The sequence below is a fragment of the Festucalex cinctus genome, chromosome 20, assembly GCF_051991245.1.
Source record: "Festucalex cinctus isolate MCC-2025b chromosome 20, RoL_Fcin_1.0, whole genome shotgun sequence".
NCBI classification, from domain to species: Eukaryota; Metazoa; Chordata; class Actinopteri; order Syngnathiformes; family Syngnathidae; genus Festucalex; species Festucalex cinctus.
In genome coordinates this window covers 13,331,908-13,348,769 of record NC_135430.1, presented here as the reverse complement: position 1 = coordinate 13,348,769, position 16,862 = coordinate 13,331,908, and the positions used below count along the sequence as shown (strand labels likewise).

At 38.4% G+C, this 16,862-nt stretch overlaps 2 protein-coding genes across 5 annotated transcripts in view; one reads left to right on the top strand and one right to left on the bottom strand.

The window, feature by feature from the left end:
• Positions 1–16,862, bottom strand: part of LOC144009466 (uncharacterized) — a 164,168-nt gene that overhangs the window by 102,928 nt on the left and 44,378 nt on the right. Inside the window, exon 3 of one of the 3 annotated variants that reach the window (XM_077509209.1) lies at positions 12,545–12,628. The exons of the other annotated variants lie outside the window; for them this stretch is intronic. The gene's annotated coding sequence lies outside the window, so the exon portion shown is untranslated. The remainder of the gene's footprint in view (positions 1–12,544; positions 12,629–16,862) is intronic. 3 annotated transcript variants of the gene reach the window in all.
• Positions 6,024–12,311, top strand: LOC144009703 (phospholipid scramblase 1). 2 transcript variants are annotated; one of them, XM_077509548.1, is made up of 7 exons: positions 6,024–6,109; positions 6,590–6,669; positions 7,227–7,269; positions 7,337–7,557; positions 8,899–9,060; positions 9,435–9,596; positions 11,032–12,310. In XM_077509548.1, the coding sequence occupies exons 2-7, from the start codon at positions 6,601–6,603 to the stop codon at positions 11,059–11,061; spliced, it is 687 nt and encodes a 228-aa protein (XP_077365674.1). In that variant the 5' UTR covers positions 6,024–6,109; positions 6,590–6,600; the 3' UTR covers positions 11,062–12,310. The 2 variants fall into 2 exon arrangements, with proteins under 2 accessions (XP_077365674.1, XP_077365675.1); XM_077509549.1 differs by lacking the exon at positions 6,024–6,109 and adding an exon at positions 6,184–6,334 and having other exon boundaries at positions 11,032–12,311.

Here is a 16,862-nt window from a genome sequence, read left to right as displayed (position 1 = left end):
ATCTTGGGCCGTTGACATGTTGTGCCATACCGATTTCTGCTGTCGAATTTGACGACCAAGTGCCTTCGGGCTAGCATTGCGAACATTGCAGGACAAAACGCAGAAAACGGCTAAACTTGCTTGAGTATGTGGTGCTTTTCCACTTCAAAATAGATCTCAGAAGGCAACACATCAGTCTCTTAGTAAGTAAAAGAGATCCTCGTTCTCTATTCTTTACATTTTCGATTCTAATCCACTTGCGAAACAAACCTTCCACTGTCGCACAACACACGTCCCTGAAGGTTTCCGTAGCTGTAAATGTAACATGGCGCTAGCTTTTACATAATAAAGTCAGCGTGAGTGCCAGTCAGTCCACAGAAGACGCGACTTGACGTTTTCCTCCAAAACAGCTGTGGTGCCTCTTTTTTTTTTTTTTTTGGTCTTGTTTTGGAGGGCCTGTTGGCACAGCTCCATTCAGGGCTTTCACACCAGTCTCACTCACTTCTCACTCCACGGGCTCTGCCTCGCAGGTCATAAATTAAGCCGGGGAAGGGCGTGGAGGTGGGTGGTTTAGATCAAGGAAAAAGAACATATATTGTACGATGGTTGATGTTTCAAACACGAGAGAGAAGCAGCACGGTAGTGGATAAGAATGCAAAAACAAAGCAGCAGATTCAGGTCTTGCTTGATGGACAAGCTTTTGTGCTGAAGGATCAGATTTTATTCAGTTTTAAATGTATCTAAATTCATTTTTCAACAGATTGGCCAGGTGATTTGCAAATGAGGTATAAAAAAAAATAAGAATAAAATATTTCATTAACCATTATCAATCATTTAGTAAAAAAAACAACAATATTTTAATTTGTTTATCTTACAAATGGTACATTTTTATTTAAAAATAATCAATTGACAAATACAATGATAGAAAGTACCAGAAAAAAAAAAAAAATCACAAATACATTCCAGCTAAACAATTTTGGTAAATAAAGTGGCGTGCAAAGTATGGCCCATTGACCCAGACTGTATTAGCAAAAGTCCTGTCAAAAATGTTGTATTAGTTCAGCCATTTGTAAAAGTAAACTGGTCAGGTAAAATGAATTTTATTAAATGCAGTGGCGCCTTGAGATATGAGTTCAATTCATTCTGTAACCATGCCCATAGTTCAAATTATTTTTCCCCATTGAAATGAATAGACATGCCATTTATCCGTTTCTGCCTCACCAAAAAAAAAAAAAAAAAAAAAAAAAAAAACGTATTAAAAATAGCCATAAGATTGTTTTTTTTTTTTTTGGGGGGGGGGGGGGGGGGGGTTTAAAGTACAATCACAAAATTAAATAGGATTTAAAAATTGTTCAACAGTTTTTGCCATATTACTTCAATGGACATTGCGCTGCTCTCCTCAGTACAGTAACAACAAGAGTCGTTCACTGAGAATGATAAACAAATGCTTGCAAGTCCTGTTATATTGACTGTCTACATGTGTTGCTGCGCCATTCATGTTCAAATGTCCTTTGCTGAACCCGCCTTCGTTCCAGTGTACCGAATGTGATACAGAAACACTACAAAATAAAAGCAAATTTATTTAGCAAGAACGTAGACAATACGCTTTAGGGGGCCACCAAGAAAAAGTGGTGGGCCAGATTTGGGCCCCGCAGCCTCGAGTTTGACACATTGTGTGTCACAATGACAAGCACTTTGATGGCTGCCCTCGTCAAAACGCAGACGACAAAGATGTGACTTGCAATGAAAAGCTGCATGATGGAACGCTTTTGGGTGCCGCCGCGCTTATTCACATTTGTAATGTGCCATGATGGACGCACATTGTCCTCAATAAGGCCGCCATACCCGTTCCAGACATACGACAATGACCTCGTGACCCGGATGAGGTCGGATTTATGGAGTACTTGAATTTCAAAGGTATGAACTCTATTGTTTAAAATAAATAAATACATAAATAAATAAAGAAATAGGTATAGAAACCCCCCCATAGAAAATGAATGTGACGGCTTTGCGTGAGATCGCTGTACGGAACCATATGGACGCCCTCCACGTCTCCTCATTTCATACATGTTTCTTTTGACATCAATAACGCCGAGGCGTCCAGCGGCGCTTGGACCCGGTCCAAAACAATTATAAAGTTGCCGTGGAAACTGAGGTCCCGTGCCAGAGTGAGGCATACAGTCTCCGCTCAGATAACCCCCGTCGGAAAGTCACGGCGCACAAAAGCGCTTGATGGGGGTTGGCCGAGGTGGGAGGGGGTGAAGGGGGGAAAAGCAGGAGGGATGGGTTGAGGTGAAGAGACAAAAGCTCGGACATCCGTGGATGATGCAATGACATCACGAGAGCGAGAGACTGCACGATTCTAAGAAAAACAAACAATATAGCACAGAATTCTCCACCAAACAGATTTTCCCCAAAGGAAATAATTGAAATATTGTACAGTGTCAAAAACATGGCATTTTGAAAAGGGGTGTGCAGACTTTTTATATCCAATCAGGGGTCCGAATTGCCCCTAAATGGTGGCTGCCCATATCTGACCAAAAAATTGGCTGATTTTTGTTTGTTTGAATATTTTTTGTTGCTGACAAAGTGCTGCATACATCTGCCCATTTATCAAGAATGTAGTGAATATGTGAATATTTACTACGCAAGTCAATTTGAATTCACGAGTCAATTTTCAGGATAGGAGCCACTGTGCTCCTAGGAAAAAAAAAAAAGTTAGAGGAGAGCCCTTCCACTATATCTAAAACAATGATACCAAAATATACACACAGAATAAAGTACAGGGTGTAGATATTTTTGAGAGGCTACCCAGTTTGCTGCGTACATCAATGAAACTATTAAATATAAATAAAGTGGAAGTCAACCTTAAACATTTCTTGACAATAATATGCTATATGTGACCTCACTAGTCTAAACATGACATTCTGATTAATATTACATTTGTGGAATATGAGTTGCCCTGCGATTGGCTGGCAACCAGTCCAGGGTGTCCCCCGCCTACTGCCCAAAGCCAGCTGAGAGAGGCTCCATCACCCCCCGCGATGGATGGATGGATGGATGAATGGAATATGAGTTATGAAACAAAATCCAGCCATTTTTATCCATCTCAGGCAGCCATTTTGCCACTTGCTGTCGGACGATGACGTCAATGTGGCTCAGGCAACGACCAATCGGCTCGCTTGTTTTCTGAAGCTGAGCTGTGATTGGTTGTTACCCGAGACCTGAACAACATTGATGTCATCTTCAGTCGCCAGCAAGTGGGAAAATGGCAGCCCCTGAGATAGATAAAGATGGCTGGATTTAGCTGCTTAACTCATATTCCACTAACACAATATCATATTTTGACTAGTGGGGGCTGCATATTATTTTCAAAAAAATTGTTTTGGGTTGACTTCCCCTTTAAGTATTACGATATACGTAAACTGTAACTGTATTTGTTTGGCTTGACGGCAGCCAGCCGGGTCTCGCTAGCTTAAAACCCAGCAACATATTTTGTGTATGTGAAAATCCACAAGCATTTTTGATTGGCTGTTTCATCTGCGAAGTTTCGATAGCGTGGCCATTCATGAAAACTAGTTGCCGAAACAAACCAACTGAGCACACAGGCTACAACAAAGTTCAATAATTAGCCCTTTGGGGGACATTTGTGTAATAGAAATGGACTCTTACTGTTCCCCTAATTTTGACAGTGCAGTGAACAAAATAAAAACAAGATCATCAGCGTGAAGTACAACCCAGCCTCCTCTGTGACACGTGCAATTTTGAGCTGGGAACACTGGGACCGGGCATAATGTATTGTAACCTTATGCTAACCTAATGAACAACAAGACGAAAGTGGCGTAAATGCGGGCCTTTTTTTTTTTTTTTTTTTTACATCCATCTCGGGGCGTCCTCATTATGCGCTCGACGCGACAAGCTCGTTAGGAGTGCACGAAAGATTACCCGCGCGGCTAAAGAGCACGGCGCAAACACAAACAGACGGATTGTAAAACAGGTAGGAATGTGGCGAGCGCACACACAAAGAACGAGAGCGAAACCCCCGGTGGGTGTAACTGGGCTCTTAGAGTCAGAAAGACAATCTGAGCGGCTTTCAAAGACCCCCCGACTGTCTGCTGTGTTTATTCAGATGGGAGCGGAGAATGCCGGCGTTGTACTGCTTTGTTTTGATCTCACTGATGAAGAACATCAGTGTCAGTGCTCTTCTCAGCCATTCCGGGTGATAAAATGCTCCCTTGATGGTGCACAGACTTTTTTTTTTTGTGTTGTTGCTCTTTGTTTGATAGCCTGGCTGCAAAATCCAATACCTGACCTGTATATATGATCTTTTTAACCCCTTTTATTTATAATCTTTGTTCCCAGTTCCTTTAATCATATTGTCTTTTAGATATATTTTTGCCTTTTAGACTGTTTTCTTTTATACTCTTTTTATACTCTTTGATATGATATACGACAAAAGCACGACAATACACAAACACATACCTTGTTGTCAAGGCAAAATTGTACAGTTCTTGTATTAGATCTCATTAGGCAGATGCCTTCTAATGTGGTGATAAAGTCTTTATCAAAAACATGGCTAAAGTGTAAAAAAAAAAAGAAAAGTATGCAGTATTTCCACATTCACATTTGTCTTGTTATGACAACAGACCACTGATGGTGCACACATTGTTTTCTGGGTTACAGCGGGTCACTTGGGCAATTTGTGTTACGCGAATCAATTAAAAGAAGGTTTTAGCCGCCGGAAACCAGCTGAAGTGTCAGCAGATCTGCGCCAGAGTCATCATTTGTTCTCATTAGCGTTTCTCGGGAAGAAATCAGCACTGCTTGAGGGAATCCGGTGATTTTTTACTCGCAAATAGGGAAAGTCGACCTGCTGGCGTCTTGCAATTTGTAACAGAGGCACGGTGCGCAACCGTGTGTGCATGTGTCTGTATATTGTGTGTTTGATATGTTGGAATGCTGTTTGGAAAATGGAAAAAGGCCATTTGTGCATTAGACTTCGTGGACATGAGGTTGGGCATTATTAGCTCAATACTGTCCTCTAGTGGGAATTGGGCAGTAACATTTTATAGTACTAAAGTGCATAAACAAAGGACAACCAGGATCAATAAAGAATGATAGAATGATATATAGATTAGATAATAATTAAACATGTAAAAATGAAAATGTTACAATAACAAAACAAGTATAACAATAATAGTGGAATAGTAGTTCAAAGTAATTCATAGTAAGTCTTTCTTTATAAAAACTGTAGAAAAATTCTGCAAAATGTCGGTCTGTCTTTAAAATAAATTCTAAACATATGAATACAATTCAAATACTAAGCTAAATTACACACATATTGGACAAGTTGTCCACATTAATACTGCATAATCTTCAGGGAAATGTCCTGAATTCAAAGGGAACAAGAAAAAACGGACTTTTACAAGAAAAATATTAAGATAAATAAATCAAATATATGCAAAACATCAATCCTAACCAATGAATTTAGAGCAAATATAAAATATACATGCAGAAAAAAATGTTTTTTCAATATTTTATTAGACACAAATGTGTAATATTTTGTATCAATTGGTTCAAAATCAAAATATAGTATGACCCAGAAAATGATCAAAAACAGTAAACGTCGAAGAATACAATTAAATTGGTTACAAAAATAAAAAAGCCTTATAAAATACTGTCTACTTTTTGTGTTTGTTTAAATCAAACATACTCATAATACTATTAGTAGTAAATAATTGACTATTTGACTAAAACATGAAAGCTGTTTTCATGCAATCAAATTCATAATCATAGCAGATTTTTAATAATTCATATTAATTCAACTGTTATGATAAAATACTTACTTGGACCTAGTTGTCAACTATTCAGACTACAGTTTAATTAAAAACTAAAAATACACTAATTTGGTTTAGTTTTATAGATAAATAATTCGTCATCCTATAATTTTTGTATTGATTGCGTCATCTCCTGCAGTTGTAATTCACGACAGGGCAGTTCAATTGTCGCCTCATCATTGGTTGTCGCGGACAGGAAGTGCTATGACGTTCACCAATGGGATTAGACCTTCATTCCAAGGGTTTAGTTCCGGAGTGGCCCGTTATTGATGCGAGTCTCGGCCCGAAAAACGGTAAGTAGTCGCACTTTTTGCGGCTGTACAGCTGCGTGCATGTGACGTCATCTGACACGCTTGTCCACGGCAGCTCGCGGCGCGTGACAGTTGACGAGAGGGCGCGTGCGCGTACGCTCATCTCGCTGCCTGACGTGCAGTTGAATGTCGCCATTATGTTTGACCCAGTTATTCGCCCCGAAATGCATACTATTGCGGATCTGAATCCTGTTTGAACGTCGCTGTGTAAGTGTGAACAAATAGTCAGTTAATCGAATGATTATTTAGCATGCGTAGGCTATTGTGTGTGCGTACGTGTGTGTGTGGGGGGGGGCTCTGACGTCAGTTCCCATGTAAAAAAAACAAGCGTACTATTAATCTTGAGATGGCTCGATTAAAGCCCACCTGCCGCCGATCTGTCACTGTTAGCTTATGACTGTCACCCCTCAAATGAACGTAAGAGGGCGCCAGATGTCAGTGTTGACTGTCATCCCTCAACAGGTTGAGAAGACATGAACATGTATGAGAATCCCAGCCCGGGAATACCAGGCTGTCCACCTGGATTGGAATACCTCACTCAGGTATATTACATATTCTATTATTTATATGAGCAGAATAAATTAGTTCATCATGAATTTTCTCAATAACCGATAACAGAATGTAGTCAAACATCTAACCCACCCCCCATCTGTTTGATTGGCCTTGGCGAAGGTCTGGATTAGAGCATTTCTAAAACTGCAACTTGGCCTGTTGACAGATTTTATTGGGGAACATATACTCTGTTATTCTGCTGAAAATCTGACTGACCTAGTACCTCGTTTTGTATTTGGGCCAAAGCAGTATTACAATATTGCTTTAGTGCTATCAGGTGGCATCTTGGTGCTGAAGTGAGCTGAGGAGCTTCAAGTAGGCAAATACAGTAGAGTACAAACAAGGGGTTGAACGACGACGACGACTCAACCTTACTACTTCACATCGATATTTAAAACTTGTGCGAGTCAGACAATACAAAAAATAAGATGGTGGCGGAAGAATGAAAATAATAATAATTCCTGGGCTTAGTCTCTATCCACCACCATTAGCAGGGGTTTTCCGTCCTGTGCATTTATGCTAATGTTTTTAGCGTCTGCTTTTCTAGGTGGACCAGCTACTCATCAAACAGAAAGTTGAGCTTGTTGAAGGTAAGAATCAAGATCTGACTCGTGTTTTGACATTCTGAAAACTAAAGCTCGTTATCGCTCCTCGCAGCACTGGTCGGATTCGAGAGCAACAACAAGTATGAAGTGCGTAACTCCATGGGCCAGAACGTGTTTTACGCCGTTGAGGAGAACGACTGCCTGAGTCGACAGTGCTGCGGTCCCATGCGGCCCTTCTCCATCCACGTTCTGGACAACTTTGGACAGGAGATCATCACTGTCACCCGCCCACTCAAGTGCATGTCCTGCTTCTTCCCTTGCTGTCTACAGGAGGTGAGATCATGCTCACATTTTTGCCTTGGTTTTGCCCTTAACTAATTCACTCCCAAAAATGTATAAATACGTTCTATTTTAAATATTGCCATGCTCCCAAAGATGTATTTTTGCATTGGGTTTGATGCAGCCTCTGAACTGAAGAGAATGCTTGAACCAATGGTAGTTGTTACAAAAACGGCCAGTAGATGGCAGCAGAGTATAAGAGATCAAAATGCTATTTTCCCCACAGTTTTAAACAGATTTGTAATAATGATGAAACTTAACCATACTCCAATGCTAATTGATGCAAAATGGAAAAAGATAGAAATATACTTTTTTTTTCTGATGAAAGAAGAGGCTCTAATCTTTCTTTTGGTAGATTCCATGTTTTTATAGCAATAGGACACAATATTGTGTGGGCCTTGCAAAATCAGTCAAAATCCAGTAAAATAGCGAAAATGTCCTGGTAGTGAATGAGTTAAACAAATCAAAAATTCTGACTTTACAAGGGAGAATTAGCATAAACGCTTAATAAATGATACAGCTAATCGTGGAGAATAGAGAGAGACCAAGCCCAGAAATTAATATTTTTATTCTTCTCACTTTATTCTCAGGTCTAACTTTAATCACAGAATTCTCATTTTAAAGTGAGATTTCTTACTTTAATCTCAGAATTCTGACTTTAAAGTGAAAATTTTGACTTTATTCTTAGAATTCTTTCTTTCTGACTTCTCCCCAACTCATAGCTCTATGACATAGTCATAATTCTTACTTTAAAGTCAGAATTCTGTGATTAAAGTCAGAATTCGGAAAATAAAGTGAGAATCCTCCACCCCCCCCCCCCTTTTTTTTTTAACTTCACCAGTCCTAATCCTCTTTCGTACTACCTACCTAATTACATGGACAATTAACTCTTTTACTGCCATTGCCATACGTTATCAAAACGTTATCATTCACGTCATCCTTGAAGACTTTCTATTTCATCAGATTTCGTCATCTTTCATTGTAATTTGATACACGGGCAGCCCATTGAAGAGATACAATGCTGCCATCTGGTGGCCATAGTTATTGAGTGTTTTTGATTCCACAACCCATTGACCAGGCAGCGCTGCACTTAGATGTTGCACTGCCCATTGATTAAAAAAATAATAATAAAAATAAAAATAAACGTAGTTGATGTCATTTAACGTTTATGGCGGCATACATTGTGATTTTATTAATCGGGATTAAACGTTTTTGGCAGTCAAAGAGTTAATAGACTTAACGATATTAAATACCATTTTGATTATTTCGGGTTGACCCAATCAAAGTAAACCCAAATGTAATTATACAGACGTTACAACAAAATTCTTTGTGCAGTTGGAAGTGCAGGCCCCGCCAGGCAACACGGTGGGGTACGTCGTGCAGCAGTGGCACCCTTTCTCCCCAAAATTCATCGTCGCCAATGAACACACAGAGCCAGTCCTTAAGATCCACGGGCCATTCTGTGGATGGAGCTGCCTTCCAGATGTGGATTTTGAGGTGGGTGAAGCCAAACAGAGAAATCCGTCAAAGTTGTCCAAATACTATTCAGTCATAGGCATTTGTTGAGGTGCTCAGAGGTTCTCCAAGGTAAGGAATGTGGTACATATGATACGAGATGTTCTGTATTCCATGGTTCGCCTCGTTTTATTTGATTCAAGGCCATCGATTTAAAAGGAAAAGTAAGTGAAATCTTTTCCCTCGCTGCCTATATGAGACACACAACTCGAGCCAGTGGGCCAGCAGGCAGAGAGCCTGGAATCGAATGGGAATCCTGCCATGGTTTACAAACCAACAAGTCTAAAATGTGCGTCTTAAAGATCCAGATGTCAGCAGTTTGTACAGTACAGTATCGTATACGCCTCTTCCTTCAGATCCTGACCATGGATGAGGTCAGCAAGATTGGGAAAATCAGCAAGCAATGGACGGGCCTCCTTCGGGAGGTGTTCACAGATTCCGACAACTTTGGAATCCAGTTTCCGATGGACCTGGACGTGAGGACGAAGGCTGTCATGATCGGGGCATGTTTTCTCATTGTGAGTATCCCGCTGTGACACAAAAAGGATTTACTGTCCTTCGTCCGCCTCCCCAGATATTTTTAAGTTTATAACAGTGCTTGATTTCTTTCCGCAATGATGCCAAATATATGACATTTTTGCCAAAGCAAAGTTTTACCAGAACATCCTCAACATGTCAACATGATCAAGAAAGTAAGATTTAAGTCCTCTCATTCACTCAATATGACCATTGGATTCAATATTAATATTATGTACCATTTGATATATTATTTTTGCTACACAAAACAATCTGCCACCTTTCAAAAATGCCAAAGTTAATGTTAGGGGTGTAGTACTCATTCTGTCCTGTGTTCAGATGCCAGAAAATGTTAAATTAGTGCAACATCAACCCTCCTTTTTTAAAGTCACTATACAGATACAAAGTACGAAATAAACACAAATCACTGGTTAATAAGCAGTAATCAGGGGGAAAAATGCGTTTGTAATACACTTTAATGTAAAATTAAAATAAATCAGATTTGTCAATTAATTATTTTCCTGCCAAATACGGCAATTGACGTTAAGGACATGCCCACCAAGTACCGCCAATAACGTCAAATCATATCAACTATGTTGTTACTAGCCAGCAGATGGTAGCATTGTATCTCTTTTCAATGGGCACCGGCGTATGAAATTACATGAAAACATGGCGGATCTTAGGAAACAGAACGTTTTCAAGGATGAAGTGAATAAAGTGTTTGTCACATTAAATCTAATTCACAGAGCGTCACAAAAACAAAAAAATATTAGTGTCAAAGTCACTGTTTTGCAGAAAATGTGTCTTTTGACAAAAAGTGACAAAAAGCTTTTTCTTTTTTTTTTTTCTTTTTTGCTTGGTGTCACTCAAATTATCTATTTTCAAATGGTGATTACTAAAGAACGGAATAAGGTAGAATCATATTTTCATATGGTATGCACCATGTTTATGTACTCATAGAACACACATTTTGTTTTGCCTTGAAAGGAAGTGAAAATTTTCTTTTTTTTTTTTTTTTTTGATAACATTTTGGCAGTAAAAGAGTGAATTGACTGAATAATCCATAGAGTAATCAATCCTAAAAATATTCAACAGTGACAAATTCAATTCACAAATGCCTGAAAGGAGCCAGCGTTCTTCTGAGATGATTTTTTTCCCCTTGTGCTGGCTGTCGGAAATGTTCCCGTAGTGACCACTGTTTGTAGCGCTTAGCTTACATTTAGTTGGAAGCGTGACATGAAGCAAACCGCCTTCGCCATAAACTCAAAACAGATTTTGAGCTCTCGCTTTCTCTTCCAGGCGTATTTGCTCCAACGCAAAAATGTCAGAACAATTTTCACAGTTAATTTAGAGGACATGGCACACATTTCAACTTCAAGGCTTGCATCATTGTCACTTTACTGTTTCCCTATTAACATTGTTTTTTTTCTTTTGCAGGATTTCATGTTTTTTGAGACGACTAACTAAGCAGTTTAAAAAAAAAAAAGTGTTATCATGCAATGCTGCTGGAAGGAATGAGGCCACAAAGACCCACAAAGTCAGCTGAAATGTGTCCTCCAACGAATAGTGAAAAGAAAAGAACATTTATAGTTTGAAGAATGCATGGACGTGGGGAAATGAGGTTTATTTTAGCCTTTAGGTACTGCAGTTGATGTTTGAGTCTTTTTCGGCTTGTGTTAACTTTAAGAAGTCTCAGTTACTATTACTATTTTTTTTTTAACATGTCATTTGGATGTTTCAGAGAGACTGCTTAGCGTTATGTAACATGTTCCTCAAATTTAAATAGTTGACTATGGATATGTAGTGTTTTAAGATAAAAAAAAAAAAATCTTATTGAGTGTTTATTTTGTGATTCCACAGCACTACACGTTTCTGCACTGCTTATGTATGTGTTCTTTAAGTGAACTTTTAAGTGGAATTTAAATAGAATGATTTGAAACGAACAAAAGATAATGGCTATTATATTATAAGGATGTCAAGTGTATGTTTCAGCCTCCTCCACATGAGGTCGCTAGCTTTTCATGTAAGGCACATTCCAACTGACTGCTTAATGCCATAAAAATAGCAGTGTATATTTTTGGGCAAACTCAGGTTTTGATAAATGCATGCTACTTGAATTTAGTGTCTTTAGTGACTGCCCAATGACTTGCAACTGACTATGGATTGTACATGTTAAAAAAAAGAAAAAAAAAGAACATAATTTCTTCTAAAGAGTTACATTTTGTATGTTGAGTCATCACTGGTTCACTGTATAGTACACACGCATAGTAGCAAGAACTTTGAAAGATTTATTACAAACAGTAACTACTGATATGAGCATTTTTTTTTCATAAATATGCAGGGTTTTTTTATTTAAAAAAAAAAAAGTGTGTTCAGTTAAAGTCAAGTTATCTTTATTTCTACAAAACTTTGTTTTACTGTTGAGAATGTTTGTATGCCTCTGCAAATATATCGTGTCAGGTATATTTTATTGATATTGTGGATGAATTTTGTTGTCTGTTACAATTTCATGTCAGGAATAGATGGTGGAATAATTCATAGAAATAAATGTGACTAGCATTCTTTATGTTAAGATCACGTGTGTCTCGTGTGCTTCAAGCTATTTATTAAAAACTACTTTGTGAGTCAACTACACCTAGAATGTCATAAATTGAAAGTATTAATTAGTTTTGGACAAATACAGCACTAACCAATGAATGTGAATAAACAACAATTCTCTTAAATTGGGTCTTGTGAATGACTGTGTAGAACAACTTAATAATCATCTTCCTCAATGTCAACCTAATAAAAGGACGCCACACTTTCATTTCCGATTTTCAAACTGACTTGCAAATGTAGCGGATGGTTAGTATTGAAAAGCCTTTTTGTACACAGTTTGCCAGATAAGACCAAGATGTAACAATAAATCCAACAGTTTCAGCGTTGTGCACAGACAAAAGGGGTCGCTCACCCTGGCCAGGCGGCAAACACTATCTGGAATCTGTGGCATCTGTGGCGCAACCCAGCGTGACAAAACAAATGGCCAAAGCAACATCTGTGCAAACGGAGAAAGGACAATAACATATACGCACAATTAGGAGAGTGACAACAGGATGTAAAAGGGGGACGGTTGTTTGTGCTTAGTACTAAACTTGTGGTGACCGAGACCATGCGGAAAAAAGCAATACCAAAGCTTAAATGAGTGCAGTGGCACTTAAAACATCCCAAAAGTTTTACAATTGTCTGAAACATTCCCCAAAGTTTTAGCTTTCATCACACGAAATGTCAACATATCTGCACTCCGAGTTGACCTTATTTCAGACAGCATCAAAGGAAAACCACACATTTGGTGTGGCCTTCAATGGGGATTTACTCGAATCAATCTACCTCTCGGAATTATGACCATCATCCAACCTTTGGCATGTTTAATAAATGTTACTTAAGAGCCGCTTAACTTCTCTGACTTCTTGGTAATATATAAAAAAAAAAAAAAAATGTCCCCCCTGTAATGGAAACGCTCATTTGTTTTACGAGAATCCAGGCAGCAGACCGGACTGACGCAATCCCGAATTCTGTTCTCCTTTTAATGTTTATACAGCCCTGCGGTATAAACAGGGCTACCAAATGATGAGATTCAAATGAAAGAGCAGAAAGGGATCGAGCTCATCCTGTGTCGTTTTCAAAAGGAACGCTGTACCCAAACCCTAACTTGGGAATCCATTTCTATCTCGGCATTTAATGTCATTTGCTGCTCAAGTCTTCATGGTAATTGTTTTTCTTCAAGGGAATATTTTCACTATGTTTTGTCCAAGTGAACTATTTAGGTCACTGGAAAATGACTTGATGGAAAGCTCAAGCAAATTAGTCAATACTTCCATTTTGTTTTTAAATATACATGTATGTATAGATGCAAGGCATAATTCAAAGCAGACTCGCTGTGCTTGCAAAACTGTTGTTCATAGATTAAATTGAATCTTTTCTTGTTCAATCGGATTTGGGTGGCACTAGTGCGGATGGAACTGTTTATAGATAGATTATATTTGGGCATTTTGACAAATATCGGGATCAACCTTTTTTAAAAATCCGACGGCCGATAAAAGGAAACCATTTAAAAAAAAAAACATTTTACTCTCAGGGTAAAATTTATTTACATTTTCAGTTAACTTTATAAGAGATGCTGCTGACCATGGGAACCTTCTGAACCTTTTGTTTTTGTTCAACATTAAAACAAAGGAATGTGAAATTTAAGATTTCAGGTACTTCTCAATTTTATTTTTATTTTTTTATTTATTTATTTATTTATTTTTTTTTGGGGGGGGGTATTTCCTGTAGAAAACTGTGGAGAGCTATTTACTTGTTTAAGTCACCATTTAACTTTTTAAGACGTACAGACTGATTCCCTTGGGAGCTCCCTGTGTCATGTTTTGGTTCTGTGGGGTTGGAATTTTTCTTTTCTGTCACGTCGAGTTCTGTCGAGTCGAGTTCAGTCGAGTCAAGTTCAGCCGAGTCAAGTCTAGTTCAGTTGAGTCTAGTCTAGTTCAGTCGAGTCAAGTTCGGTCGAGTCTAGTTGAATTCATGGTTTTCCTGCCCACTTATGATTAAATCACTCCGTTGCGCATTTCCTGTCTGATCAGTCTCCTCAATTTGGGTCCACATCTCTCACCCCACCCCCAAACCATAACGCCCTGAACATTTTGTTAGAAATTTAAAAGGATTGTCTTTTCTAAGATAAAAAAAAACAAACAAAAAAACTTCCACATTTCGAAAAGTCTGAAAAATTATTCAATAAATATGCTTTAAGATATTACAAAGTCTAGATTGTCATGTCGTTTTTAAAAATATTTTTTCCCCATTTTTTTTTTTTTTACTGAATAAATATCAGCTCCAAATATCGGTTCTCGGGCCTTCTTGACTACTAATAATCGGCATCGTTATCTGCCCTGAAAAAAAAAACATCTGTCTCTCTCTAGTCCGATGCAAAGATACAAACAATCTGCGAAGGCTGACTGACTCCATTGAGAAGTGTGGATTAACAGTGATCAAAAATCTATATAAAAAAAAAATAAAAAAAATAAAAAATAAAAATAAATTCTTCCAGTCATGGCAAAATTGTGGCTTTTCAAACAAAGAGTGTCTAAGAAATGCGATTTGATGCTGCGATTGATGCACCACCAAAGAAGAGTAACGTCATACAGTACTGAAAGTGCCGCCAAACCACAGACAGTTGCGAAGCTCAACAGCAGATCATTCACAAGAACAGATTAACTTTTTATTATTCAAACGACGTTCCACATTGTTGACGGCATCCACCTTTTAAGGAAGCACTTCACTCCACCTGGTTTGTCACTTTTCGTGTTCTACGTTCCGCTTTCCTCAAGGAAGTTTTCTCATTCATCTTCATGGATAGACATGTCTTTGGCAATCTGCGCTGCATCATCTGTTTCTTCTTTTACTTGATTAAATTCAAACTCCGCCTGCAAAAGACCGTCTCGATGACGGCGCCAGGGATCGAGGAGGTTCCATGTCGTCAGGAAGCCGCCACACTGTTTTGCACTTTTGCTAATGTGAGGACAGTACAGTCTTGGATGTTTGGGTCTTTGTGACACCCAAATGAGCTTTAATGAAAGTGCAGCGGCAAGAAATTGCCACCTGTGCTTCAGTAATGCCTACTCAAATCTTCCGTTAGCCAAGTAGGCAGACTACAAATGATTAAATGCACGTGTTGCTCTACATCAGGGTTCTCACACGACCTCAGCTTCCCTGCTTCTGTATTATAGGTTTTTTTTTTTTTTTTTTTTTTTTTGCACCTCAAACTTCCATACCAGGTCTACGAGTGCGTTAGTAGTGCATTAAAAAAATACAATAAATACGGTAAAGCAGCTCTGTAGTATCTCAGTGAGGGCTGTGGCTGGACTTGCCTCAACAACGTTTGGACACTTTGTCAAAGAATAATGAAATCCAGCTTTTCCAAATGTTCATATCACTTTTTTTAGACTGGGTCCAGTGCACTGAGGCAAGGCAGCAAATTTCCTTTTAACGTGCTGCCAACACGCAGCAGAGATTCAGCAATATTTATTTTCTGAGGAACTTACTGAATCGCTATTAAAAGTTGGTCAGCCAGCAATTATAGACTACTGTATCAAAAGTTTTTTTTTTTTTTTTGCATGTAATTAAGGTGATACTTGTCTGCTTAAGCCTGCTTTGTGTCAGCTTGGCTTTTGTTCGGGTGACATTCAAAGAGGATTACTGTTTCTCCTGAATGTGTTTCTACTCAAGAGCAGCGCCAACGAGCGGTAACTGTGTCATGTCGTGACACAATAATTTCCAAACATCATCCCAACACTCGCATTAGCGTTACTTGCATGTTGAATTATGGCAATAAAACAAAAAAAATTGAGTCGTAGTCAAATTGTCTGGCATGACCTCTCTGGACAATTTCAAGGTATATTGGAGAAGTAATCCTTCTCGTTAAAAAAACACAAAAAAAAAGCCTCACATTCAAACCACAGCCTTGTGATGTCATGAAGTAAAACCATTTGCGTGGCGTCTCACATAGGAACGATTTGCCAGACGGGACAAGTCATTTATCCATAATGAGGAATGAGACCTCAATGTGCCAAAGTTGTGGTTACAGGGCCTTGTGGTATATACTGAATGTCCTATGTAACAGGATAATGACAAGTGAATTATGCTGTTTGGATAGTGGCTCCCTTTAAAAACAAAAACACAAACGTATGCCGAAAGCAAGAAGTGCGTTGACTCGTTTCTCACATCCGACCCCACCTTCCAATTCTGCCTGTTTTTACCCTAAATCCGTTTACTGTCCACTTATCCTCATTACTGCCCATGTAATAGTTGTAATTGCAGTGACAAACTCTTTCCACTGACACACAGGAGAATGGTACCACAACAACATTGCTTCAAACCTGACGACAACTAATACTGTAATAGGTGATACAACCACTATGCAATTATTTTTGGGAAATAACTTCTATACGATTGCTGTGAAATATTCTGTACCATATTCTTAAACAGCTGTGCAAAATACCTCATTGCATAGTGCTCATAACTTGAAATGTTGCAAATATCTATTTGTTCTGTTTTTTTTTTGTTTTTTTTTATGTTTTTCAATGTTTAATGTTCAATGTACAGCACTTTGGATACATATATTTATATATTTCTTATTATTATACCCATCATAAATCAAAGACCCTAAATGAAATCATTTTCTACACATTTTTACAGTTTTTTTTTTTTTTTTTTTTAAATGTAGCACAGGAAGTGCCTGT

Coding starts and splice junctions, on each gene's coding strand:
- LOC144009703 (XM_077509549.1), top strand. CDS start 6,601: ATGAACATGTATGAGAATCCCAGCCCGGGAATACCAGGCTGTCCACCT. Junction 6,670..7,226: donor GATTGGAATACCTCACTCAG/GTATATTACATA, acceptor CTGCTTTTCTAG/GTGGACCAGCTACTCATCAA. Junction 7,558..8,898: donor TCCCTTGCTGTCTACAGGAG/GTGAGATCATGC, acceptor TTCTTTGTGCAG/TTGGAAGTGCAGGCCCCGCC.